The sequence below is a fragment of the Prinia subflava genome, chromosome 29, assembly GCF_021018805.1.
Source record: "Prinia subflava isolate CZ2003 ecotype Zambia chromosome 29, Cam_Psub_1.2, whole genome shotgun sequence".
In the NCBI taxonomy this organism is placed as follows: domain Eukaryota; kingdom Metazoa; phylum Chordata; class Aves; order Passeriformes; family Cisticolidae; genus Prinia; species Prinia subflava.
This window is the reverse complement of record NC_086275.1, coordinates 616,576-641,970: the sequence shown is the minus strand read 5'-3', so window position 1 is coordinate 641,970 and position 25,395 is coordinate 616,576. Positions and strand designations below refer to the sequence as shown.

The following is a 25,395-nucleotide window of genomic DNA, read 5'->3' as shown; positions in this document are numbered from 1 at the left end:
CCCATCCCGACGTTCGTTTGGGGGCACGACCCAAGCAGCAGGAACACCCCTTGCTGTAACTCGCTGTGACTTGGGAGTTGTGCAACACCTTGAGCAAACACTTCCTCCTGCAGGAGCAGGAATAAAACTGAGCCCGTCCCAGCCTCTCGCTCACAGCCCGGCCAGGGAACGTCACATTCCCACCCCACGGAGCCTGGGCCTCCCCAGCACAGCCCAGAGCATGAAAATCCTCCTCGTTCCTGCCCTTGTGCTGCATTTCCTCCAACAAGGTACTGCACTCCTTTTGTTTTAGCCCTTTACCTATGGACAGTCCCTTTGTTTTAGTCCTTTACCTATGGATAGTCCCTTTGTTTTAGCCCTTTACCTGTGGATAGTCCCTTTCTTTTAGCCCTTTACCTATGGATAATCCTTTTGTTTTAGCCCTTTACCTGTGGATAATCATTTTGTTTTAGTCCTTTACCTATGGACAGTCCCTTTAAGTCCTTTACCTATGGACAGTCCTTTTGTTTTAGCCCTTTACCTATGGATAATCCTTTTCTTTTAGTCCTTTACCTGTGGATAATCCTTTTCTTTTAGTCCTTTACCTATGGATAATCCCTTTGTTTTAGTCCTTTACCTATGGATAATCCTTTTCTTTTGGTCCTTTACCTGTGGATAATCCTTTTCTTTTAGCCCTTTACCTATGGATAATCCTTTTCTTTTAGCCCTTTACCTATGGATAATCCTTTTCTTTTAGCCCTTTACCTATGGACAGTCCTTTTCTTTTAGTCCTTTACCTATGGACAGTCCTTTTCTTTTAGTCCTTTACCTATGGACAGTCCTTTTCTTTTAGTCCTTTACCTGTAGTTTTGCTATGGATAAGGCTGTGTGAATTTTTAATTATTAACTGGTAGATAACAGGGAGGAACAGTGAGTTGAAGCCATTGGGAAATGGAGTTAGGGATAATTGGGGTTTTCTGTTCAAAGCAATTCTCTGTGATTGTGGCGTTAGAGCAGCATTTACTTGTTTGAAAAGTGGCCGTAAATTGCTTAAAGACCCACGAGTGGTTGCTTTTGTGAGCCACCAAAGCAATATTTATTCTGCAATTTACCCAGTCACACCAATTGATCAGCATTTTGGCCATAAAATAACAGATTTCTGTATGAATTCTATGCAATCACCTGATTTCAAGCATTGAGCACCCTTTATTTATCTGCATGATGCTTCAGGTTAAATTCAAGTGACTCCACCTCAGCAGACCCCACTTTTTTCTCCCCAAATTTTTTTCAATTCCTGTCAACAGAGAACAGGATTCTTCAGGGCTTGGCCTGCATAAACATGCACAGGATTTATATCCATAATTAAACATATAATTAGCATTCAGGCACAAATCTATAATTTGTTTCTTTGCACAAAATATCTAAAAATGTGCACACCATTAAGGTATTATCCTTTTTTTTACCTTGACAAAACCACAACTTCATTGTCAATAAAATCCTCCCTAATGATTTTTTTTTTGCTGGTTGAGACCTTTGGAAAAAGCACACAATTATTTGTTCCTTATTACAAATTGTTGTACGAGGCCCAAGGAATTTCTTTCCTCCTCCAAACTCGACACAAAGCCTGAAGGTAGCAAAGAAAATGCACTGATCAAAAACCTCCCTCGGAGAAAGGATCCATTCCAAATAAAACCAACCAATTTTCCTCAAAATTCTGTCTGGATCAGGCTGCAGGGAAGGGACGAGCTTAGCCCTGAGCCGCCCTTTAAACCTCGCCTTAACTTGAACTCTCCAGGCTGGAGTTGCACAAAGGGTGTGGAGAGATAAAATTGGTGATCTCTGCTCCAAGAGCCCTGAAATATTCCTGGGATTGCTACACAAGGACACACTTGAGGCCTGTGCAGACAAATCTGAAAAACAGCAGGTTTCTTTTGGAGAATAAACATAATTAGCTGCTTTAAAAAATCATAAAGCACCGTTGTGAGTGGCGGTAGTAAAGTTACACTGGGTGCTGCTCCCAGCACGTGTTTGGTGTAACAGCTCAGCTGACACAGGCTCCCCTGCACCACTAAATCAACATCTTTATCAAGATACAGCCAGCTCTGCTCTGCAATTACTTTTGGAAAGGGTTGAGGCAAATAAATCAGCGGCAAAAAGAATGGATCTGTTTGTTTTACTGCGACAGTTTGCATGAGGATGTGCTCTCCTGCTCCAGAGAGAAAATTACAGTAATTGGAGGCCTCTCTCCTGGAAAAACCTGGCCCTGGGGCAGGAATTCCCGAGGGAGGTGCTTCGGTCCTTTGTTTTTGGGGAGTTTTGTTGGCTTTCTGGGCAGCTTAGGGTTTTTTTTTTTTGGTTGTTGTTCATTTATTTGTCAAGTACGGGCCCCCCAAAATTCACCAATTCAGATGAAATTCCTTTTTATAGCAGATTAAAATGTTCAGGGGTATCTAAACCTGCTGTTTTAGATACCAGCACATCCCTTGTCCCACCCTGTTTTCCCAAAACCTGGCCCCAGCTGCCAGGATGAACCCCAGGGAGCTCCCACCCCTGCAGGGCAGGTCCCAAATTAACTTTGCTCCTCCTCTGCTGAGCTTCAGAGCAGAAAACAAAAAGAAATTCTTTTTATCAGCCTTGCATTTCCTCACCCAGCTCTTTCCACCCACTGCAGACCTTCTGAGACCACTCAAAAAGGGTTCTGAGAATTAAGAAACCTCCTGGATTCCCTGCACCTACAAGATTTTCCTCATTCCCTGCCTATCTCCCATTATTTTTTACCTGCCAGTGCCCAGATACCTCTCCCACCCTTCTGTGTCCCTCCTCCAGCCCAACTCACGAGGTAAAAGTCGTAATTATTTATTACCCCCCTCTCTTCAAGTCCTGCCACAATCATTGACGTCGCAGGCCCTCCAAGGCAGGACTCTCGTTGCAGAGAGTAAATTTGTGTAAATTTGTGTAAATTTGTTTGCTGCTGCAGTCTGGGCCTGTCTGTCACGTGAGGAGCTCTGCAGATCTCTCATTCCACAGCCCCAAATCCATTAATTCGTGTCAGAGAGAATGGCTGGGCTGGCCTGTTGGGGCTTGAGCTGCTCAGAGCCGGGGGAAGGAACAGAAATGGAGTTTCAGGAAATGTTTGGACACCTGGGAGCAGCCAGGGAAGGCAGCTCCTCCAAAATCCAGGGGGTGAAAACCTCTGGTGTTGGGTCACACGGTGGAGGCAAAGCAGGGGAGCTGCAAGAACCCCAAAGAATCACCTGGCCAGCCATGAAAATGGGGGTTAAAATTAAATTAAATTAAAATTAAAATTAAAATTGTGTTTTCATCAATCCCCGTGGTTTGTCCCCAGGGAGCAGCAGAGGGAGGTTCCATGGAGCTGAGGAATATGAAATCGTTTACCCACAGAAGCTGCACGCCCTGCACAGGAGAGCTGCAGGAACAGGCTCGGAGGTAGGAAAGGAGATCAGTCCTGGGGTGATTCTGGGAGATGGGGAGGGATTTCTGGAGCTAAAACACCCTGGGGCTTCAAGGGTAGGAGAATTTGGACAAACGTTTGCTCTCCCAAAATTAAAAACTGTGGAGAAGAGATGCTGTGTTCAGTGAAGAGGAGCTGAGGTGTGCTCAGGGTGCAGAGAATCCCTCAGGCCACCACCCGTGGCTCTCCTGAACGTGTGTCCCTGCAAAGATGTGAGGTTTGACACTACTCAGAGGTTTAATAACCTGTGGATGCTTTAATTTGGATCAAATAAAACCAATAATCAAGAGCAGCCGTGGTCTGTGCGGTCCCAGAGGGTGTTATGGAAGTGTCTGAACCCAAAAATCCCCTCAGCACGCAGGACTTGTGCTTGTGGAGGTAAAAGTGAATTTGCCAAGCCAAAGTTTCTCCTCTGATTAAAACCCCTCAAACACAGCGACCTCCTGCTTATCCTGCTGCTGCCAGAATCCTCGTTTTTGGTGAGGAGAGGAGGAAAAGGACGCGGCAGGAGCTCCAATAACACCCCTGGCGAGGCCAGGAGCTGCGGCAGGGCATTTTGTGACTCTTAAATCTGTTTGCAGAGCAAATACGACGAGAGGGTGAAGTACGGGATCAAAGCCAACGGAGAGGAGGTGGTGCTGCAGCTCCGGAAAAATCGGTGGGTCCAGCTCAGCCCTGATTCCTGCCTGGGAGCCACTGCAGGGTGCTCAGGATGCCAAAATCCAGGAGTCAGAGCCCTGTGGGGGAAAGAAAATTAGAGCCCAATGGCAAGGAAGGAAAAGGGAGAGAAGGGATCCTGTCACTGCTTTGGGAATGTGGAATAAGGGCTTGGGATGTGACATTGCCATGAGGGAGGGGCTTCCCCTCCTGCCACCTCTGCTTCCCCATTTCTATCCCAAATTGTTAAATCCAATGCATGTTTAATAATTTTCTCTTATTTCACGAGTTTTCTGTGACCATGAAGAGGCTAGGGGTTACAGAATAGTAGCCTGGAGTGACAGGACAAGGGGGATGGCTTTAAACTGAGCAAGAGAGGGTTTAAATTAAAGATCAGGAAGAAATTCCTCCCTGTGAGGGTGGGGAGGGGCTGGGCTGGAATTCCCAGAGGAGCTGTGGCTGCCCCTGAATCCCTGGAAGTGCCCAGGGCCAGGCTGGAGCAATATGGGACAGTGGGAGCTGTCCCTGTTTGTGGAATTGGAAGAGTTTTCAGGTCCCTTCCCACCCAAACTATTCCATGATTCCAGGACAGACTCGATGATCTTGGAGGTATTTTCCAACCTTAATCATTCTGTGGCTCTATATTTATATATTCCTGTATTACAGACAGATATAGAGACAGATAAATGATAAATAGATAGAGAAATAGATAAACTGATACAGATATTTACCTTAGCACTGCTTCTCCTGAACCTGGAGTAACCAAATACAAACCTGGCATTGACAAAAACTTCCTGGAAATTGCAATTCTGGCTGCAGCAGCACATTAACACACGCTCCAGCAAGCCTGGGTTAATGGGTGCTTTTCCAGAGGCTGTGCAAATACACTCGTGCCATAATCAATTCGTGTTAAATATAGGCTGTAATTAACTGCTTTAATCTAATCCAAATATTTGGAGTGGGGGGAGGGAAATGGTGTTGTACTCAATGTTATTCTTGGAAGAGAAATGGGATTGTGGCAGTGGAAGAGGTGCCCAAACAGGAGTCACTGCAGATGTGCTGCTTTCAGGAAGATGTAAAAAAAATATCAATATGTAATTATACATTTGCATCCAGATCTGCCAGGGGATGAGTTCATCCCAGTGAAATCAGCAGATTTTAATTGCTGTCTTCTTCTAGGAAAGCCTCTTTGTTTGAGTAAGACTTGTGAGCAAGCAGAATTCCCCTCCCCGCAGCGTTTTCTCCCCGAGTTTCATTAAGAATAACCTGAGTAATTGTTTGAATTCCCCGCATACCCCGTGTGCTGTGTCACCACCTCATTTCCACACAATTCCCTGGGATAATGGCTGTGCTTGGCTCCTGCAGGGATCTCCTGGCCAAGGATTATTCCGAAACTCTTTATTCTCCTGAAGGACAGCGGATAACAACAACTCCTGGCATCAAGGTAATGCGGGAAGGGTTTTTCCTTTTTCCTTCCAGTCCTGAGGTCCGCAGGGCGTTCATGGATCCGTGATATATAATGAATAAATGAAATAATGGGAGATGAGAGACAGAAAGGAAAGGGGTGAAATTCAAAGCTGTTTAGGGCGGCTCTGAAGGGATGGAGAAGTTGGGGTTGGTCACTCGTTCCTGTCGGGAATCAGCTCCAGGGTTTGGCTTCACCTCAGTGGTGCTGAACAATTCCTGGGTCGAATTCCAGCTTTTTGTGGGGAGCCAGGGCCATCCCAAAGCCATCACGCCTTTGGCCGTGTAGACTTTGCCCAGCCCCGTGAGCTGATCCCTGCCCTGATCCCAGGGAGATCCCGAGTCTGATAAAGTCCCATTTCCTCCTGGATCACCTTTCCAGCTCTGGACACCTGAGCCCAGCTCCTCCTCGGAGCCCTGACAGATCAGTCGGACCTGCAGCAGAAGGGATTTGGGAATTTTTAATTCGCTCTGCGCTGATCTTCCTCAAAGCTCCCACCTGCAGTTCTCCTCCAGGCCCATGAGATGTGTTCTAACAACACAAGCTGGAATTCGAAGCCAAATTTTCTTTGTTAGGAGCAATTGGGAGGATTCTGAATGAAATGAATGTGCATAAATAACTCTGGGTTGGTTGTTTGGTTGGGGTTTTTTTTCCTCTCTCTCTCTTTTTGTTTTGTTTTGTTTTTGTTTTGTTTTTGTTTTGTTTTTGTTTTGTTTTTGTTTTGTTTTTGTTTTGTTTTTGTTTTGTTTTTGTTTTTCCTGATTGCTCCAAACATTTCCACTCCCTGGATGAATCCTGTGAAAAACCTGGACAAATACAAACTCGAATTTACCTATGCTGAACAGGGAATTCCCACCCTGGCGTTATTGTACTGTGATCTGGAGTCTTTCCTCTTGTATCCCAAAGGATGGAGATAAATCCTCCACTTTCCCTTTGTGGGTGTCTTTTCCCCTGTAACAAAGTTGGCATTTGGTGGTGGAAGAGAAATAAATGATAAAGTTTAACCAAAATCCACAGGAAAACAAAAGGCACAGGGAATGAAGGATTGGATAGAGATTCTTAAGAATTCCATTCAGGAAAATCTGTGGGTAAAATTTTCCACAACCCTTCAGTGACTTTGAAATCTCCGTGAACACAGAAACAGAAACGTTAAATCCTTAAGCCAATTAAGTCTCCAAAGTGTTTTCCCTACCCATGTTTAATATAATACCTGTATTTTAATCTCACTGAAATTAATGCATTTAATTGTTGGGTAATTAAAGAGCCTTTCCTTGAAATTTGGGCTGAAGGAAACCATTTGGTGTGGACTTTAATGAGCCCAGCAGTGTGTGCTTAATTTGGAGCAGGGAGTGGGAATATTCTTATTTTTCTGTGCTGTGCATTGACCAGAGCCTGGAATTTTTTGGTTTTGCCACAATTTGTGTGTTGAAGGATAAAAACAATGTGTCCACAGCAAACACAAAAATGGCCATGAACCTTTAAAATTCCTTTTAAGCACCTCCTAATGAGAGACGTCCTCAAGTAATGCAATTTATTGTAATTTGTACCTAGTTTAATTTGTTTTCTGGACTCTGTGGTTCAAATGGAGATCATTGACACTGAATTTTTTTATTTATTTTCCCCACCAGGATCACTGTTACTACGGGGGCCACGTGGAGGGTGATGCTGAGTCTGTGGCGAGCATCAGCACCTGCACAGGGCTGAGGTGAGACAGGGCTGGGTCCCAAGAGCAGAATTTTGGGATGAATGATCCAACAGGGAGGGATCAGGATGGAAAGAAGTCATGAGATCTTTTATTCAGGCTTGTTTCCCAAAGAAAAACAGAGGGAGAAGGGAGAAAAATAGTTACTCTTAGTTCCTTACAATATTTCAGCTTTTCACCTCAAATCGGGATGGAAACATCTCTGAATTTCCCACTAGAATAAAATCCAGTTTTCAACCACAACCCCCCCAAATTTAAATCAAATTAATTCCTAACCCAGCTTTTCTTTGACTGAGAACACCCAAATCTTCCGACTGGCTCTGTAATTAATTAATTTCTGCTTCTAAATGGTCCGTATGCTGGTAAACGCTGCCTTGACCCAAAACCTCACATCCCAACCCATTTTTTAGTGGCTATTTTGAGACCCGTGGCCAGAAGTTCCTCATCGAGCCCCTGGGAGCCTCGGACAGGGCCGAGCACGTGGTTTATAAATACGAGGCCCTGAAACAGGAGCCCATCAAAACCTGTGGGCTGCTCAACAACTCGTGGGAGCAGGACTCCAGTGACCCCACCGAGGACATCTTCAAATCCAGCAACAGCCCCGAGGTAAGGACGTGGCTGTCCCGTCACAAAAGGGGATTTTTTGCCACTGGAAAAATCTAAATAGCACAAATCCTACCTGGTCTGGTGGCATCTTCACTAAGGAGCTGTTTAAACACAGGGAAGTGGGGTCAGATCTTAAAAATCTGAATAAAATCTTCCAGGTCTGAGGTGTCAGAGTCACCAGCTGAGTTAAACCCTCCTGCCTTGATTAACAGGGTCCCAGTGAACCTTTAACACCTAAATACCCTTTAATATATATTTTACATTCCATATCTCAATAAAAATTTAAATATCCAGCCGAATTCTTATCATTTAAACCCAAACCAGCCCATCTGAATGGCCTGGCCAAAGAAATCCCCTCAATAATGAATAAACAGCTTTGAAACTGCAGAGGTTGGGGTTGGAAAAGCTCTTAAAAGTCATTTTAAATAAATTATTCCTTTAGATGAAATCCTACCTGAAAGCAAAGAAGTACCTGGAGCTCTACATCGTTGCAGACAACGCTTTGGTGAGTTTTGGAATTATTATTTCTGCTTGAGCAGCTCCACAGGAGCTTCCCAGGGTATCCCAACTCGTATTCCTCGAGGTTACTCTGAGCCTGGCTGGGAAATGGGATTCCCAAAGGGGATTTAATTGGAAATTCCCACCTGGAGATGAAAAGAATTCAGAAAAGAATTCTTGTTGGAATATGCTGAATATCCTGTTGGAATATCCTGATTTGGAAGGGAATATCCTGATTTGGAATATCCTGGATTGGAAGGGAATATCCTAATTTTGAAGGGAATATCCTGAGTTGGAAGGGATAATCCTGAGTTGGAAGGGATAATCCTGATTTGGAAGGGACCCACAGGGATCATTGAACCCAATTTCTTCTCTCCACCCCACACAGAAATTCACATTTTGGAAGGGGCTGATATTGAAACCCAGTGTCTGATAAAATCCTACATCAAATATAATTTTCTATATAAAGTATAATTTTCTATATAAAGTATAATTTTGTATATAAGTATGATTTTAATATAAAATATGATTTTTAATATAAATAATATTTTATATAAATATTATTTTTATATTAAATATGATTTTTAAATACCTGGCATGGGTTTCAAGCCAATGTTGCTGTGAGTTATTTATTTCCTGATAAATCCTCTTTTCCCTCTCCCTTTCCTGACACGCTGCATTTGCCTTTTCAGTACAAGAAATACGATGAAGATGTTAAAAAGATAAGACAAAGGATATTTGGGATAGTCAACTACATCAACACGGTGAGAGCAAACAAGTGGCAATGAAATCCAAGTGTTTCATAATTTTTTTCTATTGAAAATTATTGAAATCCAAATTATTTAATTTTTTTTTTCCTATTGAAAACCATGGAAATCCAAGTGATTTCTAATTTTTTCTATTTAAAGCCATTGAAATCCAAGTGATTTATAAATTCTTCCTATTGCAAACATCATAAATTTTCATTATTATGATGGAATGAATGAAAACTCAACTTCATGGTAATTTGTTCTCCTGTTCTTTGCCTTCCAACATGAGATTTTTAATAACAGTTATTTCTACTTTTACTTTAATTATTTATACTCATACTTTAATTATTTCTACCAACATTTTAAGATATTTTATAATCACTTGCCAAGTGAGTGATTGCTTCAACAATAATAAATTAGTTCTTGTTTTCTTTGGCAAGTCAAACTTATTCCAAAATTGCTGGAATTTTCCAGTATTTTTACCCCATTTTAAAGGTGTGTGAAATGTGGTGGGAAATCAGATTTCCTGCTTTATTTGGTGAGACTTCCCTGCAGGAAAAGCTTTGTTAGGTCTGGAGTGGATATTGGAGTGGAAAAGTGACCCAAGTCAGGATGAGGCTTTGTTTAATTGTTATAAATTCTTAATTGACTGATTTTTAATTAATTCTCCACCGCAGGTTTACAAAGCCATCCACACCCACGTGGCTCTGGTGGGCCTGGAGGTGTGGACGGATGGGGACAAATGTCCCCTGAGCAGGAGCGCCGGCTTCACCCTGGACACCTTCTCCAGGTGGCGCCGGGAGGAGCTGCTGAAGAGGAAACGCAACGACAATGCCCAGCTCATCACGTGAGCCTTCCCTTCCCTTCCCTTCCCTTCCCTTCCCTTCCCTTCCCTTCCCTTCCCTTCCCTTCCCTTCCCTTCCCTTCCCTTCCCTTCCCTTCCCTTCCCTTCCCTTCCCTTCCCTTCCCTTCCCTTCCCTTCCCTTCCCTTCCCTTCCCTTCCCTTCCCTTCCCTTCCCTTCCCTTCCCTTCCCTTCCCTTCCCTTCCCTTCCCTTCCCTTCCCTTCCCTTCCCTTCCCTTCCCTTCCCTTCCCTTCCCTCCCCCATTTTTTATTCTTTAAAAATTGCTCCCCAATCATTCAAGGTCTTTTTTATCCCTTAAAAATTTGCCACCAATGAGTGGCACAATCCTGACCTGAATTCCACCCATTCCAAGACCGGCTTGTACCAATTCCAGGACAAGAAAAAGAAATCCATGCTTGGGTGCTTTTGGGATTTTTGGGGTTTTTTTGGGGGATATTTTGGTTTGGTTTTTTTTTTTTTTTTTTTTTTTTTTTTTTTTTTTTTTTTTTTTTTTTGGTTGCACAAATAAATTCCTGCCAGGACACAGCATCCAATCTTTCCAGCTGAACCCCTGCAAAAACAGGAGATGGGAACTTTTCCCTTATTTAAGACACTTCTTCTGGTTTTGCTCACTGAATTTGAGTGTCCTGGGGACTGCAGCAAACTGTGACAACTTCAAGAGTCATAGCATGAAGTTTCACAGGGAAATGATGAATTAAATTTCCCTAAAAATGTGGGAAATGCCAAATTAAACCAGCACTGACCTCACTTCTCTGTCTCGTGTCCGGAGGCCCTGACTCATCCCAGCCCTGTGCTGCATTTGGAGCTCTTTACACTCCAACAAATGCTTTAAATCTGATGAACCACCATGGAATTTCAGTAAATATTAAAATAAAAAGTGCTGCAATTGTTTTTTTGATTTGCAGGGATCTTGAAATTAAATATTTTATTAGATGTGAGATTCCATCCAGAGCTGGGGATGAAATCTTTGAGGATTTCTGAGTTCAGAGGATCTCACTGTGGCTTTGTGCTTCCTTCCAGGGGCCTGGACTTCGAGGGGACCACGATTGGCTTGGCCTTCCTCAAATCCATATGCAGTGATTCATACTCTGCAGGTATTATTCAGGTCTGATCCATTTTTTATTTCATTTTTTAAAGGCTTTCTGGTGTTTTTTTCACTCTGCCAGTGAAGAACCTTTGTGAATTCTGTTGGGTTTAGGGCACTTTCAGTTCTCTGGTTCATTATTGGACTGTAAAAATTCCCAATCAAGGCTCTGGAAGTGTCCAAGGCCAGGCTGGGAAGGGTTTGGAGCAACCTGGGATGGGGGAAGGTGTCCCTGCCCTGGAACTGGGTGGGATTTCAGGTCCCCCCCAACCCAAACCATTCTGGGATTTTATTTTAATTTTTATTTCAAATGAAGTGCAGGGGGGTAAAGAAAGCAAACACGTGATATACACACCCCCATGGTGTCTATTTAATAAACATCTTTATTAAACAATAAAATAGAATCCAAACAGATGCACAGAGGGATTGAGCACCACGTGACCCCTCGTGCATCATGAGGATAATTTCACTTGAAGAAAAATCATCTTTTTTCGTTGTTTTCTCTGTTGTTGCTGCTTGTTCTAAAGCAGTGTTGGAATTTTGGGGCACTGACCCCCAAGCAAACTCTGCATTGACCTGAGGGTGTGGAACAGCTCCCAAAATTGAGTGACAGCTCTGGGACTGTGGGTGTGGGGTTTGGATAGAAGTGTGTGAAATCACAGGGTGCAAAACTCAGAGTTTAAGGGTTTAGAATACAGTAATGGATATAAAACAAGGTGGGGGATTTAGGGTGTAGGCTCAGTTCTTCTTTTTCACCTTCTTCTCCATGGCTCTGGGTGGTTTTTTGTAAGTGGGTAGAAAAATCCACACTGCAGGCCAGGGGTGTTTGGTTATTGGGTTAAAAGTAAAAATAATTTAGCTGTCATTTCATAATTGGACAATTTGTGCTTAAAAGACCTTGTAAAAAGTTAGAGATGGGGCCATTTTCTACTTTGTTGGGTAGAACTCACAGCTTGTGAGACTGTAACATAGATAGGAATTAATAAACATCTGAATCCAGACAAAATCCATCTCTTGAGCATTTAATCCTGACTCTAACAGAAAAGAAGATAAGAATCCCACACACCTGGAAATAACAAAAACTCTCCTTGCCTCCCCAGGACCACAACAGGAACCAGATTGCGGTGGCAGCCACGATGGCCCACGAGATGGGGCACAACCTGGGCATGAGCCACGACACCGCGGCCTGCTCGTGCAGCGACAACGTCTGCATCATGACAGACACTGTCAGGTGGGGCTGGGGGCAAAAACGGGGCTGGAAACGGGGTCTGGAGCAGCTGATAACATCCAAACTGGGCCAGTGGGTTTGGTCCAGTGAGGTGATTGCTTTCAAATTATTAAAAAAAAAATAAATTAAAAAATGGATGGTAATCCCAGGCCGTTGTCAGATATTTCCGGACAGAAACCCCACAAAAAACCCAACCCCAAACTACTTTAGTCCCTAGACTAGTACATAGTCAGTATTTCTGTATAAATGCATATTCAGTGCATATTTAGAAAAATGTTTACACCCAAGAGCTGTGGGCTCAGTCACCTGTCCCAATTCTCTCCAAAGGGTGTTTCTCCTCCTTGCCTATCCCAATCCTCCCATAAATCCCCTTTTTTCCTGACACAGCTCCGTGATTCCCAAGGAGTTCAGCTCCTGCAGCCTGCAGAGCTTTGAGAAGTACATGCTGGCCGACATGCCCAAGTGCCTGACCAACGTCCCGGAGCTGAGCAGCATCATTGCCCCTCCGTCCTGCGGAAACGGATTCGTGGAGAAGGGAGAGGAATGCGACTGTGGCACTCCTGAGGTACCCAAAAATGACAGAATCCTTGGAAAAAGCAAAGGGTTCTGTCCAGGCTGCTTTCTGTTGGGCCCTGGGGTGGACAGAGATTTTGCTGAAGTGGAAATTGTGGTCATCAGTGCTGAGCTGGGGCGGCTGGGGACGTGCGGAGTGTGCTGGGAACGACGGAGCCCTGCTCTGTCAGGAGGGGTGACAGAGGAAGCGAGAGTGGGACAAAGCCACCCGCAGCTCACCCCAAACCCCCAGTTCCCTGCACAACTTCCACCTCCAAACCCACGGATTTTAGGGAACGTGGATCCCAACAAAGCCAAGGGCACGTCCCAGACTCCCATCCCAGCCAGGGACAGTGGTCTGGTGTCCCTGTCCCCAGCCCTGACTGCTGCTTCTGTCCCAGGAGTGCACGAACGAGTGCTGTGACCCCGAGAGCTGCAAGCTGAGCTCGGGAGCTGCCTGTGCACACGGGGAATGCTGTGAGAACTGCCAGGTGAGACCTTCCCTTCCCTTCCCTTCCCTTCCCTTCCCTTCCCTTCCCTTCCCTTCCCTTCCCTTCCCTTCCCTTCCCTTCCCTTCCCTTCCCTTCCCTTCCCTTCCCTTCCCTTCCCTTCCCTTCCCTTCCCTTCCCTTCCCTTCCCTTCCCTTCCCTTCCCTTCCCTTCCCTTCCCTTCCCTTCCCTTCCCTTCCCTTCCCTTCCCCTCATTCCCACTGGGATAAGGCAGGATCTCACCCCAGGACTGCTCCCCCGTGTTTAACAGCTCTGACAAGGGCACTGCCATGGAATCCTGGAATGTCCTGGGCTGGGAGGGACCCCAGGGATCACTGATCCGGCTCCTGCCCTGCACAGACACCCCAAAATCCCACCCTGGGCATCCCTGGAGTGGTGTCCAAACCATCCCGGAGCTGTGGCAGCCTCGGGGCTGTGCCCATTCCCAGGGGAGCCTGGGCAGTGCCAGCACCTCTGGGGGAAGAGCCTTTCCCAAAATCCAACCTGAACCTGCTCTCCAGCCTGGCCCTCCCTGAGCTCCAGCTATTCCCACCAGTCCATCCCAAACCACCACCAGCAATCCCTCACCCTCCCACCACCCTGGAGCAGCGAGCCCTTTGCTTGCCCCTTTTCTCCTGGGAACAAAACCCGCGGCACAGGAGGCCAAACCCCAAAGCTCCACACCCAGCGTGGGGCGACACACGGGGAGGAGATTCCCAAAGCCCAGCCGGGTGTTTTTGGGGCAGTGTGGAGGAGCTGGGTGCTGAGCTTGGCGTTTCTCCCCAGTACAAGGAGCCGGGCTCGGTGTGCCGGGCGGTGAGGCACGACTGCGACCTGGCCGAGATGTGCACGGGGCGCTCGCCCAGCTGCCCCGAGGATCGCTTCAGGGTCAACGGGCACCCCTGCGCCTTCGGGGAGGGCTACTGCTACATGGGCACCTGCCCCACCCGCGACAGCCAGTGCAAGGCCGCCTTCGGGCCCCGTGAGTACCCTGCGGGCAGGAGAACGGGCTGGAGCTGCTCACAGCACTGAGAGAGAGGGGATTCTGCATCGCCAAACCCCGAGAGAGAGAGCTCTGCATCTCCAAACCCTCCGGGAGAGAGAGAAGGAGATTCTGCATCCCCAAACCCTCAGGGAGAGAAAAGGGGATTCTGCATCTCCAAACCCTCAGAAAGAGAGAGAGAAGGGAACTGTGCATCCCCAAACCCTCAGGGAGAGAAAAGGGGATCCTGCATCCCCAAACCCTCAGGGAGAGAAAAGGGGATCCTGCATCCCCAAACCCTCAGGGAAAGAAGGGAATTCTGCATCTCCTCAGATAGAGAAAAGTGGATTCTGCATCTCCAAACCCTCAGAGACAGAGAAGGAGATTCTGCATGTCCAAACTCTCAGGGAGAGAAGGGAATTCTGCATCTCCTCAGATAGAGAAAAGTGGATTCTGCATCCCCAAACCCTTAGGGAAAGAAGGGAATTCTGCATGTCCAAACTCTCAGGGAGAGAAGGGAATTCTGCATCTCCTCAGATAGAGAAAAGGGGATTCTGCATCTCCAAACCCTCAGATCCATGTAAAATCCCAGCCAGATAAATCACAGGTTTTTAGGGTGGGATTCACCTTTTTTGGCCCAAGCTGCACCAAAGTTCCTCCTCAGCCAGGGGCTCCTCCAGGGCATCACAGGCACAGCTCAGGAGCTGCAGTTTAAATCAGGAGGGGTTTCAGGTGTAAACAGGATTTAAATGAGGAGGAACTTTGCTGCTGCAGGTGCCTGTGAGGGTCCCTGCATGGCAGAGATGTGCTGGGTCTTACACCTGTAAGAACCCAGGGGAACGGTTCTATTTGTCATTAACAAATGAAACCATCCTCATTAGAAGAAAATACCTGCCTCAAATATTCACCACCTCAGCATTTGAGCCCCTACCCCCTGCTATGAGGGTATAAAATCCATTTTCACTCTGGTGACAAAACTGCAGGGTGCTGCTTGCATGAACACTGAGCCAGGACAGTGTAAAATGTAAAATGTAAAACCCAAAACCTAAAATCTAAATTCTAAATGTACCTCAGGAGTAGCCCATTCATAACAATCCCCTTCGTTTGGTAGCATAATTAATGCTGGTTTTCCTGTTTCCCACTGTCTGTGGTTGTGACTCGTGAGTGGAGCTCAGGGCTCTTCCAGAGAAATGGGAAGTGGGGAGCGCCTTCCTCTTTTGCAGAACGTGTCTGAGGTGGCTGGAGTGGATCTGGGGAAGTGATTTGGGCCAGATGGGAAGAGGAAATGTCTGTGCTTCAAATTCACAGCCGAATTTGGCACGTCTGGTGCTTCTGAAAGCAGATCTTAGAGCTGGGGGATGGTTTGGGCTGAAAGGGACCTTAAATCCCACCAGTGCCACCCCTGCCATGGGCAGGGACAGCTCCCACTGTCCCAGGGGGCTCCAGCCTGGCCTTGGGCACTGCCAGGGATCCAGGGACAACCACAGCAAATCTGGGAATTCCAGCCCAGCCAGGAATTCCTTCCCAAAATCCCACCCCAATCTCTCCTTTCCCAGTGGAAGCCATTCCCTGTGTCCTGTCCCTCCATCCCTTGTCCCAGCCCCTCTCCAGGCCCTGCAGGGACTCTCAGCTCTCCCTGGAGCTTTCCCTCCCCCAGGCTGCAGTGCCAAGGACCCATTTGTGCCCCTTGGCTGGGAAAGGCCATTCCCAGAGCCGAGGAAGGAGTGGGACATTCCCAGAGCCGAGGAAGGAGTGGGACATTCCCAGAGCCAAGGAAGGAGGAGTGGGACATTCCCAGAGCCAGGGAAGGAGTGGGACATTCCCAGAGCCCAGGAAGGAGGAGTGGGACATTCCCAGAGCCAAGGAAGGAGGAGTGGGACATTCCCAGAGCCGAGGAAGGAGTGGGACATTCCCAGAGCCAAGGAAGGAGTGGGACATTCCCAGAGCCGAGGAAGGAGTGGGACATTCCCAGAGCCCAGGAAGGAGTGGGACATTCCTAGAGCCAAGGAAGGAGTGGGACATTCCTAGAGCCAAGGAAGGAGTGGGACATTCCCAGAGCCAAGGAAGGAGGAGTGGGACATTCCCAGAGCCAAGGAAGGAGTGGGACATTCCCAGAGCCCAGGAAGGAGGAGTGGGACATTCCCAGAGCCAAGGAAGGAGGAGTGGGACATTCCCAGAGCCCAGGAAGGAGTGGGACATTCCCAGAGCCCAGGAAGGAGGAGTGGGACATTCCCAGAGCCGAGGAAGGAGTGGGACATTCCCAGAGCCTAGGAAGGAGGAGTGGGACATTCCCAGAGCCCAGGAAGGAGGAGTGGGACATTCCCAGAGCCAAGGAAGGAGGAGTGGGACATTCCCAGAGCCGAGGAAGGAGTGGGACATTCCCAGAGCCTAGGAAGGAGGAGTGGGACATTCCCAGAGCCCAGGAAGGAGGAGTGGGACATTCCCAGAGCCAAGGAAGGAGGAGTGGGACATTCCCAGAGCCGAGGAAGGAGTGGGACATTCCCAGAGCCAAGGAAGGAGGAGTGGGACATTCCCAGAGCCGAGGAAGGAGTGGGACATTCCCAGAGCCCAGGAAGGAGTGGGACATTCCCAGAGCCCAGGAAGGAGTGGGACATTCCCAGAGCCGAGGAAGGAGTGGGACATTCCCAGAGCCAAGGAAGGAGGAGTGGGACATTCCCAGAGCCAGGGAAGGAGTGGGACATTCCCAGGTGTCCCAGGCAGAGCTCCAAGCTGATCCTGCTGCCCTTTCCCCCGCAGAGGCCACGGAGGGCGCAGCCTCCTGCTACCGCATGAACGAGAGGGGGACGTACTTTGGATACTGCAGGAAGGAGCAGGGCACTCACCTCCCCTGCAAGAAAAAGTAAGCACTGGGCAAAGAAAACGTGCTGGGGTTTGGGAGGAGAAGCCAGGAACACCCAATTTTAGTGGCACAGTTCCTTCTTGTTCTGTCTGAAAACTGTGGGGAATAATCTCTAAGAAAATTTGATTTAAATCATGAGGGGAGAGAGCGAAGGTGTGCACTGAGATCTGTGCAAGCCTGCTGGAGAGGGTGTGAGTGTGCAGAGAACTCGAAGGAGTTTTGGGAATTTGAACCTCAGAAGTGAAGGAATAGCAGTTAAATTCTCATTTCTGTGAGTGAATTTGTGTTCCCTGAGAAGCTCAGCAGGATTTAAGGACCTGTCACCTCAAACCAAGCACTCCCTGCTGCAGCCCCTTCCTTGGGCATCTTTAAAAACTTTAAAAGTTTTTGTGAAAACACATCTCACCTGAGGTAACATCGATATTTTTGCCCAGGGGATGGACACAGCCATGGTATCACAGCTCTTCTCCTTTAGGTTATTTTTGGTTTGGGGAAGAGAATTCTGCTCATTTTTGACCATTCAGATAAACAGATTCCAAGGAATTTCCTTGGAATTCAGGCTGCAGGAGAGACCAGCTCGGAGGGGTTTGCTGGGCCAGGTCCTTGGGGTAATGACACCATGAGATTTCCTGGTTTTCTGAGCCTTCATATTAAAGTAGAAGCCTTTCACCTTCTGTCAAGTAAATTGTGGAGATAACAGGAGATGGTTTGTAAATATTCCCATTGTTTTCACATTCTTCTCCAAGGAGAGGAAGATGCTGCTGTTTGCCACGGACTCGGAATTTGGGAGAGCAGCAGCAGCAGCGAAAAAATCTCTGCCCTTTGTTTATTAATTCCTATTCTGTACTTTTTGAAGATGACCACGGATTGGAGAGTGGAATCCCCACCTCTCAACCACGTTGGTCAAAGGGGCTGTCACAATCTCTCCTCTCCTTGGAGAAGAATGTGAAAACAATGGGAATATTTATAAAACACGATCTCCTGTTTACTTGACAGAGTGTGAGAAGGTGAAAAATTTTTACTTTAATATCAATGCTCAGAAAATGAGGAAATCTCGTGGTGACAGATTGCTGTCCTCTCCTTAAATTACAAACCCATGGATGCCCTCGTGGAGCCCTCAGTGGGGGATAAATGGGAATTTGTCATTTCTTCAACTCCTCATCGACCAAAGGAGCTGCCAGGAGCCTCCAGGGGGAACGAGGAGCTCCGGCCAGGCTGGTTTAGATTATGGCAGCAATTTTCTGGCCCAGTGGAACTCAAAACTCCTCATTGCTCATCCCTGCTGCTCCTGGGATCAATCAATCAATAAATAAATAAATAACATGGCCAATCAATGCCTGTCCCTAATGGATCCTGTCACTGTTCACCATGCTCAAATGACCACACTGAGAGTTGGGAGTTGTGAGAGAAAAGCAGGGCAGAGAAAAAGTCTCCCTTTTTTTATCACCTCTCAACCACGCTGGTCAAAGGGGCTGTCACAACCTCTCCTCTCCTTGGAGAGGAATGTGAAAACAATGGGAATATTTATAAAACACAATCTCCTTTTTACTTGACAGAAGTTGAAAGGCTTCTACTTTAATATGAACGCTCAAAAAACCAGGAAATCTCGTGGTGACAGGGTAACATCTGCTCTCCTCCTTCCAGGGATAAGATGTGTGGAAAGCTGTACTGCTCTGGGGGCAGGGAGATGCCTCGGGAGGGGAGCCTGCTCACCTTCAGCTCCTGCAAGGGCAGCTTCCCCCGGGGCGGGGAGCAGGACCCGGGGATGATCCTGGATGGAACCAAGTGTGGCAACGGGATGGTGAGTGCAGAATAACTTTGTCAGAATTATTTATACAATTCTATCTTGGACAAGGAAGGTTTTAAGCAAAGAGGATTGAGTGGACTCCAAACTTCTGCTCATCTCTTTTCCCAGCTTTTATCCCAAACCAGCACAAAGCAAACAGGAGTTGGCCCCATTCCCATTTCCTCGGGCTTGGCTGCTGTCTCACCCCATTTTCTGATATGAAGATGTGTGGCAGCAGGAGCACAGCTTCGTGTGAGGGGTTAGGAGATCATTAACGTGTAATTACATTTAATTATCTCCATAATGGATGCCCCTCATCACTGTTCCAAATCACTTCCCTGAATATTCCTGCCTGGAAGGGCAGGATTAGGGACTGGGGAGGGAAGCAGTGATGTCTGTTTGAAAACACCCAAATGGAAAATGAACTCCTAAAGGGGCTCTGAGGGGTTCCCAGAGCTGTTCCTGTGTCTCCTGCTGCTCTCCCTGCCCTCACAGGATAAAATCCAAACCCTGTGTTTGCTCTCGTTCCAGGTGTGCAGCCACGGGGAGTGTGTCCACGCTGAGGAGGTCTTCAGATCCACCAACTGCTCTGCCAAGTGCTCTGGCCATGCTGTAAGACACCAGAATTTGGTGTTATTCACTTTAAAACCCCCCCAAAAATAATGCAGATTTGCCTCAGACCTCTTTGCTGACAGTGTTTAAGTCATTGATATGAATCTGTCAAATTTGGGGGGTCAGAAACTTGACAAGTTTTTATGAAAACACATCTCACCTGATGGAACATGGATATTATACCCAGGGGATGGACACAGCCCCTGAGCCATGGCATCACAGCTCTTCTCCTTTAGGTTATTTTTGTTTTGGGGAAGAGAATTTTGCTCATTTTTGACCATTCAGAGCCCTACAGATAAACAGATCAACTCTGTAGTGACGCTTTCACTGCAGAAACAAAAAGTGCATGACATCAAGACTGTCCCTTAACACCCAAAAACTTCTTTTTGTGCTAAATTTTAGCCCAAATAAGCAGAGAGATTAAAAAAACCTCCTCACCCAGACATTTCTGGGCCCTGGGGTGGCTGGTGTCCCAGCTGAGGGTGTCCCTGCTTTGTGTCCCCAGGTGTGTGACCACGAGCTGAAGTGCCAGTGTGAGGAGGGCTGGGCTCCCCCGAACTGTGACAGCTCCTCAGCCCTCACCAGTAAGTGCCACACAGGGGGGAACTGTTCTGTCCCTGTCCTCGATGATTCCCAGATTTAGGAATGATTTCTGTCCCTGTCCTCAGCGATTCCCTGATTTTAGGAACTGTTTCTGTCTCTGCCCTCAATGGTTCCCAGATTTAAAGAATGGCTTCTGTTGCTGCCCTCGGTGATTCCCTGGTGTTTCAGGACTGTTTTTGTTCAGGAATTATTTCTGTCCCTATCCTCAGTAATTCCCTGATTTTAGGAACTGTTTCTGTTCCTGTCCTCAGTGATTCCCTGATTTTAGGAGTGTTTCTCCCTTCCCTCGGTGCTCCCCTGGTGTTCCAGGACTCTCTCTCCCATTCCCTCGGTGATTCCCTGATTTTAGGGGTGTTTCTCCCCTTCCCTCGGTGATTCCCTGATTTTAGGAGTGATTTTAGGAGTGTTTCTCCCTTCCCTCGGTGATTCCCTGATTTTAGGGGTGATTTTAGGACTGTTTCTCCCTTCCCTCGGTGCTCCCCCGGTGTTCAGGCTCTCTCTCCCCGCAGGCATCGCCGTGGCTGTGGGCGTGCTGGCTGTCCTGGCTGTCACCGCGGTGGCAGCCGTGCTGCTCACTCGCTTCCGAGGCTCCCACAAGAGGTGAATCCTCCCCACACCCCCCTAAAACCACAAATCCAACCCAGGAAAGCCCTGCAGAGCTCTGAGCAGGGTTTGAGTGGGGTGGGGGGAGTTAGACTCTGGAGAGGAGGGAAAGATGGTCCATGAGATTCGTGTTTCAGAAATCCCATGGTTGGGAGGGGATGGAAGAATTGAAATGGAGCCCTTGATAAATCTTTAATAATCCCAAATGAATAAAGGGAAAAAAGAAATCGAGGGCATGGGTACAAAACAGGAGAAGGAGAAGGAGAAGGAGAAGGAGAAGGAGAAGGAGAAGGAGAAGGAGAAGGAGAAGGAGAAGGAGAAGGAGAAGGAGAAGGAGAAGGAGAAGGAGAAGGAGAAGGAGAAGGAGAAGGAGAAGGAGAAGGAGAAGGAGAAGGAGAAGGGTTTCAGCTGTGAGGTTTTTGCCTCAGTCATCTCAAACTGACCACGATGTGAAATCTTTGACAGCCGCCAGAACAGGAGGGGACCCGGAGCCACCAACCAGGTGTTTGTGGATCAGGAGCAGAGCTGCAGAGAGCAGCCCGTGCAGAAGGTGAGAGCAGGGACAGCTGGGGACTGTCCCCAGGGCTCAAACAGCACCAAGAGGGGCTGCACTGCCACGGGATTCCCAAAACATGGGGGGACAGCGCTGGGCGTCCCAGAACATTCCCAAAACGCTGAGGGAACAGTGCTGGGGATCCCAGAACATTGCCAAAATGCTGAGGGGAGGGATAGTGCCGACAATCCCAGCACATTCCCAGATTTCTGAAGGGACAGCGCTGGGAATTCGGGCCCGGGGAGGGCTCTGGGCAGGGACACCCACAGATAAGGGGCTGAGATAAGGGGCTGAGATAAGGAGATAAATTCGTGTTATCTGTTCTCAGGTCACGGATAAGAAAGTTCTTCCCGTGCCCCCACCTCAGGAGAACAAACCCCAGCGCCAGAGTGTGAGTATTGCTGGGAATGTCTCTGTGTCCCTGAGCATTCCCAGGAATGTCTCTGTGTCCCTGAGCATTCCCGGGAATGTCTCTGTGTCCCTGAGCATTCCCGGGAATGTCTCTGTGTCCCCGAGCATTCCCGGGAATGTCTCTGTGTCCTTGAGCATTCCCGGGAATGTCTCTGTGTCCCTGAGCATTCCCGGGAATGTCTCTGTGTCCCTGAGCATTCCCGGGAATGTCTCTGCTCCCCTGAGCATTCCCGGGAATGTCTCTGTGTCCCCGAGCATTCCCGGGGATGTCTCTGTGTCCCTGAGCATTCCCGGGAATGTCTCTGTGTCCCTGAGCATTCCCGGGAATGTCTCTGCTCCCCTGAGCATTCCCGGGAATGTCTCTGTGTCCCTGAATATTCCCGGGAATGTCTCTGTGTCCCCGCTGGCTTTGGGGAACATCTCAGAGCCCTGGGGACAGTCCGATCCCACGGGGACATCCCTGAGCTCCTCTCCTGCAGCATCCCTGCATCCCCCAGCCCCCTGCAGCCCTTTTATCCCCTGCACTCTCCCAGGGAACGCCTGGATGCACACACAGAGGGTAAAGTTTTTTATATTCTGATTTTTTCCAGCCTGCCCTGAGGCCCAAGGGGCCCCCACCTCCCGTTCCTGCTGCCAAACCCGGCTCTTCCCACCCGGAGGAGAAGTTTGTGAGTCCAACCCTGCAGCTCCCACACCCCTGTCCCATTCCAGTTCACCTTTGCAGCTTCTGAGTGTGATTTCGAGTAAAAATTTCAAATCCCAGCCAGATAAATCACAGGTTTTTAGGTTTTTAAATCAGATTTTTAGGGTGGGATTCACCTTTTTTGGCCCAAGCTGCACCAAAGTTCCTCCTCAGCCAGGGGCTCCTCCAGGGCATCACAGGCACAGCTCAGGAGCTGCAGTTTAAATCAGGAGGGGTTTCAGGTGTAAACAGGATTTAAATGAGGAGGAACTTTGCTGCTGCAGGTGCCTGTGAGGGTATAAAATCCATTTTCACTCTGGTGACAAAACTGCAGGGAGCTGCCTGCACAAACACTGGGCCAGGACAGTGCAAAATGTAAAAGGTAAAATAATGTAAAATAATGCAAAATACAAAATTTAAAATACAAAATTGAAAATATAGAAAGCGGAGTATAAAATATAAAGTATAATATATAGAATACAAAATAAAAATATAAAACACAAAATGCAAAGCAGAAAAAAATAGAAAACATAAATTATAAAAATAAAAATCATAAATATAAATTAAAAATAAAAATAAAAAATACAAAATATCCCCATGTATCAATTGTAAACCACGTTCAAATCCCACTGTGTGAGCTTGGATATCTCCATTTAAATATTGGGAATAGCTCAGTGTCTTCTGGAACAGACCTGGACCCCTGGTGTTTGTGTTTTGTTGCCCCCTTGTGCATGCAGAGGTGGAAATTCCTGGAAATTCCTGGGATTTCCTGGCAGGAAAAGGCTGCAGGGAGAGGGGGGGCTGGGGAGGTTCTGCTCTGACTTTTAAACATTTAAACATTGAACCCCTGTTCTGTTCCAGGCTCCAGAGAGGAAAGCTCCCCCTGTGGCCCTTGCCAAGGGCAGACCCCCGCCTCCCCCCCAGGTAACTCCGGTGGGAAGGAGAATTCCGGGCTGGGAGTGCTGGGAACGGCTGGGACTGAGCTGAGCTGAGCTGGGCTGAGCTGGGCTGGGCTGAGCTGAGCTGAGCTGAGCTGAGCTGGGCTGGGCTGGGCTGAGCTGAGCTGAGCTGAGCTGGGCTGAGCTGAGCTGAGCTGGGCTGAGCTGAGCTGCTCCTTCTCCTGCAGGCCTTGAAACCCCCGATGAACCCCCGAGTCTGAGCTGGGAGAGACCCCAGGAGAGACCCAGAGCTGGGAGAGACACCTGGGGACACCTGGAGAGACACCTGGGGACACCTGGAGCTGGGAGAGACGTGGGACAGACACCCAGAGCTGGGTGGGACACCTGGGGGACACCTGGACAGACACCCAGAGCTGTGTGGGACACCTGGGGACACCTGGACAGACACCCAGAGCTGTGTGGGACACCCGAAGCTCCCAGGGACCGTTCATCCCTCAATTCCTCCGCTTTTCCCAAGGCCTCCCTCTCCTCCTCGAGGGCTGCCCGAGCGCTGCTGGGGAAGCTCCGGGCACTGAGGAGCTCTGGTGACATCCAGCAGGGCAGGGCCACCGCCTGCACCGAGGTGTAAACCAGGAGTAACTCCCAAAAGCTGCTGAGCACCCCCAGCCCTGTGGGGTGAGGCTGCTCCTCCTCTGCCCCTCTGCGACCACAGGGGGATTGCAAACTTGGTTTTGTTTTAGTTTTATTTTTTTGGCTCCATTTCTGGATCTTTTCCAGCCCTCTCTGTCCTCAGCAAGACAAAAATTTCTCCTTCAAGTGCAAGTCCTGGAGAAAAACAAACCCTTCCTGCCTTTGGGAGAGAAGTTGTGTCCTCGGGCTCTGAGCTGGACATGGAATAAAGAACAGGACACGCAGGAATGGTTCTGGGAAGGTCCTTTGGGACTGGGTTCTCTCCACAATCCTTAAATTCCCTGTTGAGGGTGCCATTCCCTGCAGAGATGGAATTTCAGTGCTCAGAGTGAGGATCAGGATGGACATTACTGGAGAGCAGAGCTTCCCTCCTCTTTGGATAAATGCTGCTTTTTTTGTTTGTGTTTTTTTTGTTGTTGTTGTTTTGGTTTTTTTGTTTGTTGGTTGTTTTGTTTGTTTGTTTGTTTGAGCCAGGAACAGATTGGAATCCCCACCTGCGTTTGACTGGGGTGTAAAAACCCAGAAGTTTTTTTATGAGCTGTCATGAATGCATTTACAGAGGTTTCTGTATTAAAGTTCTGTCTGTACAGGAAGTAATTGTCGTGTTCTTTAAAACCCATCACGAAACGCAGGAAAACCAGGGTGAAGTGGGGTCATTTCTGGCACTGCCAGAGTCCTGAAACTCCCAATTTACAGGAAAAAAAAAAAAAAAAAAAAAAAAAAAAAAAAAAAAAAAAAAAAAAAAAAAAAAAATTCCAGGTGTTTCAGACCTGCCAAGCAGGAAAGCAAAATTCCATTTATAATGAGGCCTGACAGGATATTCATCACGGCTTTTCTGCCGCCTCCAAATCTATTTCTTCCTGATTTCCAACCTTTGGAGCACTCCAGAATTTCCTAGGGAGAGTGAGATTTGAAGCAAATCCAGAGAATTGGTTTTGTCCTGATTCCCTTCTGAGATTCAGCTTCAACCAGCAGCCTGGGTTGTTTTCCTGCAGAAAAGCAGGTCCCGACCTGCTCACACCCGAACTGCTCCCGTTCCCTGAGCAGAGGGCGAGCCCCGGGCTGAGATCAAAAATCCTCCCTCAGAGTGTCCAGGAGTAGAAAAAATCAGGAAAATATCCCATTTTCTCTGTGGTTGATACATAATTTTATATCTGATTTGTTCCCACCCAGGGCAGGTTGTGATTTCCAGCCCCTCCTGCCGCGGGACTCGCGTGGTTACTCCGTGTGTAGCTACAACCTCTCGTTGTGCTGTACAAACGTGACCTCTGCTGCTCGGAAGGCTCCACTGCAGGAGGAAAAATCCCCAAAGCACCTGGAATTTGCTGTGGGCTGCACCTTTCCCTGCTCCCAGCCCCCCAAAAAGCCAT

At 47.8% G+C, this 25,395-nt stretch overlaps 1 protein-coding gene across 1 annotated transcript; it reads left to right on the top strand.

Annotated features, from left to right (window-relative positions):
- The first annotated feature begins 70 nt into the window (after window positions 1–70).
- Window positions 71–24,618, top strand: ADAM28 (ADAM metallopeptidase domain 28). The gene is made up of 24 exons (XM_063420093.1): window positions 71–269; window positions 3,326–3,426; window positions 4,033–4,109; window positions 5,474–5,552; window positions 7,202–7,278; window positions 7,686–7,881; window positions 8,324–8,386; window positions 9,072–9,143; window positions 9,806–9,975; window positions 11,013–11,097; window positions 12,177–12,307; window positions 12,692–12,869; window positions 13,258–13,347; window positions 14,131–14,326; window positions 17,084–17,186; window positions 18,831–18,987; window positions 19,504–19,584; window positions 20,090–20,168; window positions 20,697–20,787; window positions 21,256–21,340; window positions 21,672–21,734; window positions 22,345–22,422; window positions 23,298–23,360; window positions 23,563–24,618. Exons 1-24 carry the CDS (start codon window positions 221–223, stop codon window positions 23,593–23,595), a joined length of 2,397 nt encoding a protein of 798 aa, XP_063276163.1. The 5' UTR covers window positions 71–220; the 3' UTR covers window positions 23,596–24,618.
- The last annotated feature ends 777 nt before the right edge of the window (window positions 24,619–25,395 follow it).

Bases quoted from the DNA above. Each gene is read 5' to 3' on its own strand.
- ADAM28 (XM_063420093.1), top strand. From the start codon at position 221: ATGAAAATCCTCCTCGTTCCTGCCCTTGTGCTGCATTTCCTCCAACAA. The intron at 12,308-12,691 runs GTGGGGCTGGGG...TTCCTGACACAG, and splicing joins ATCATGACAGACACTGTCAG to CTCCGTGATTCCCAAGGAGT. The intron at 22,423-23,297 runs GTGAGTCCAACC...GTTCTGTTCCAG, and splicing joins CCCACCCGGAGGAGAAGTTT to GCTCCAGAGAGGAAAGCTCC.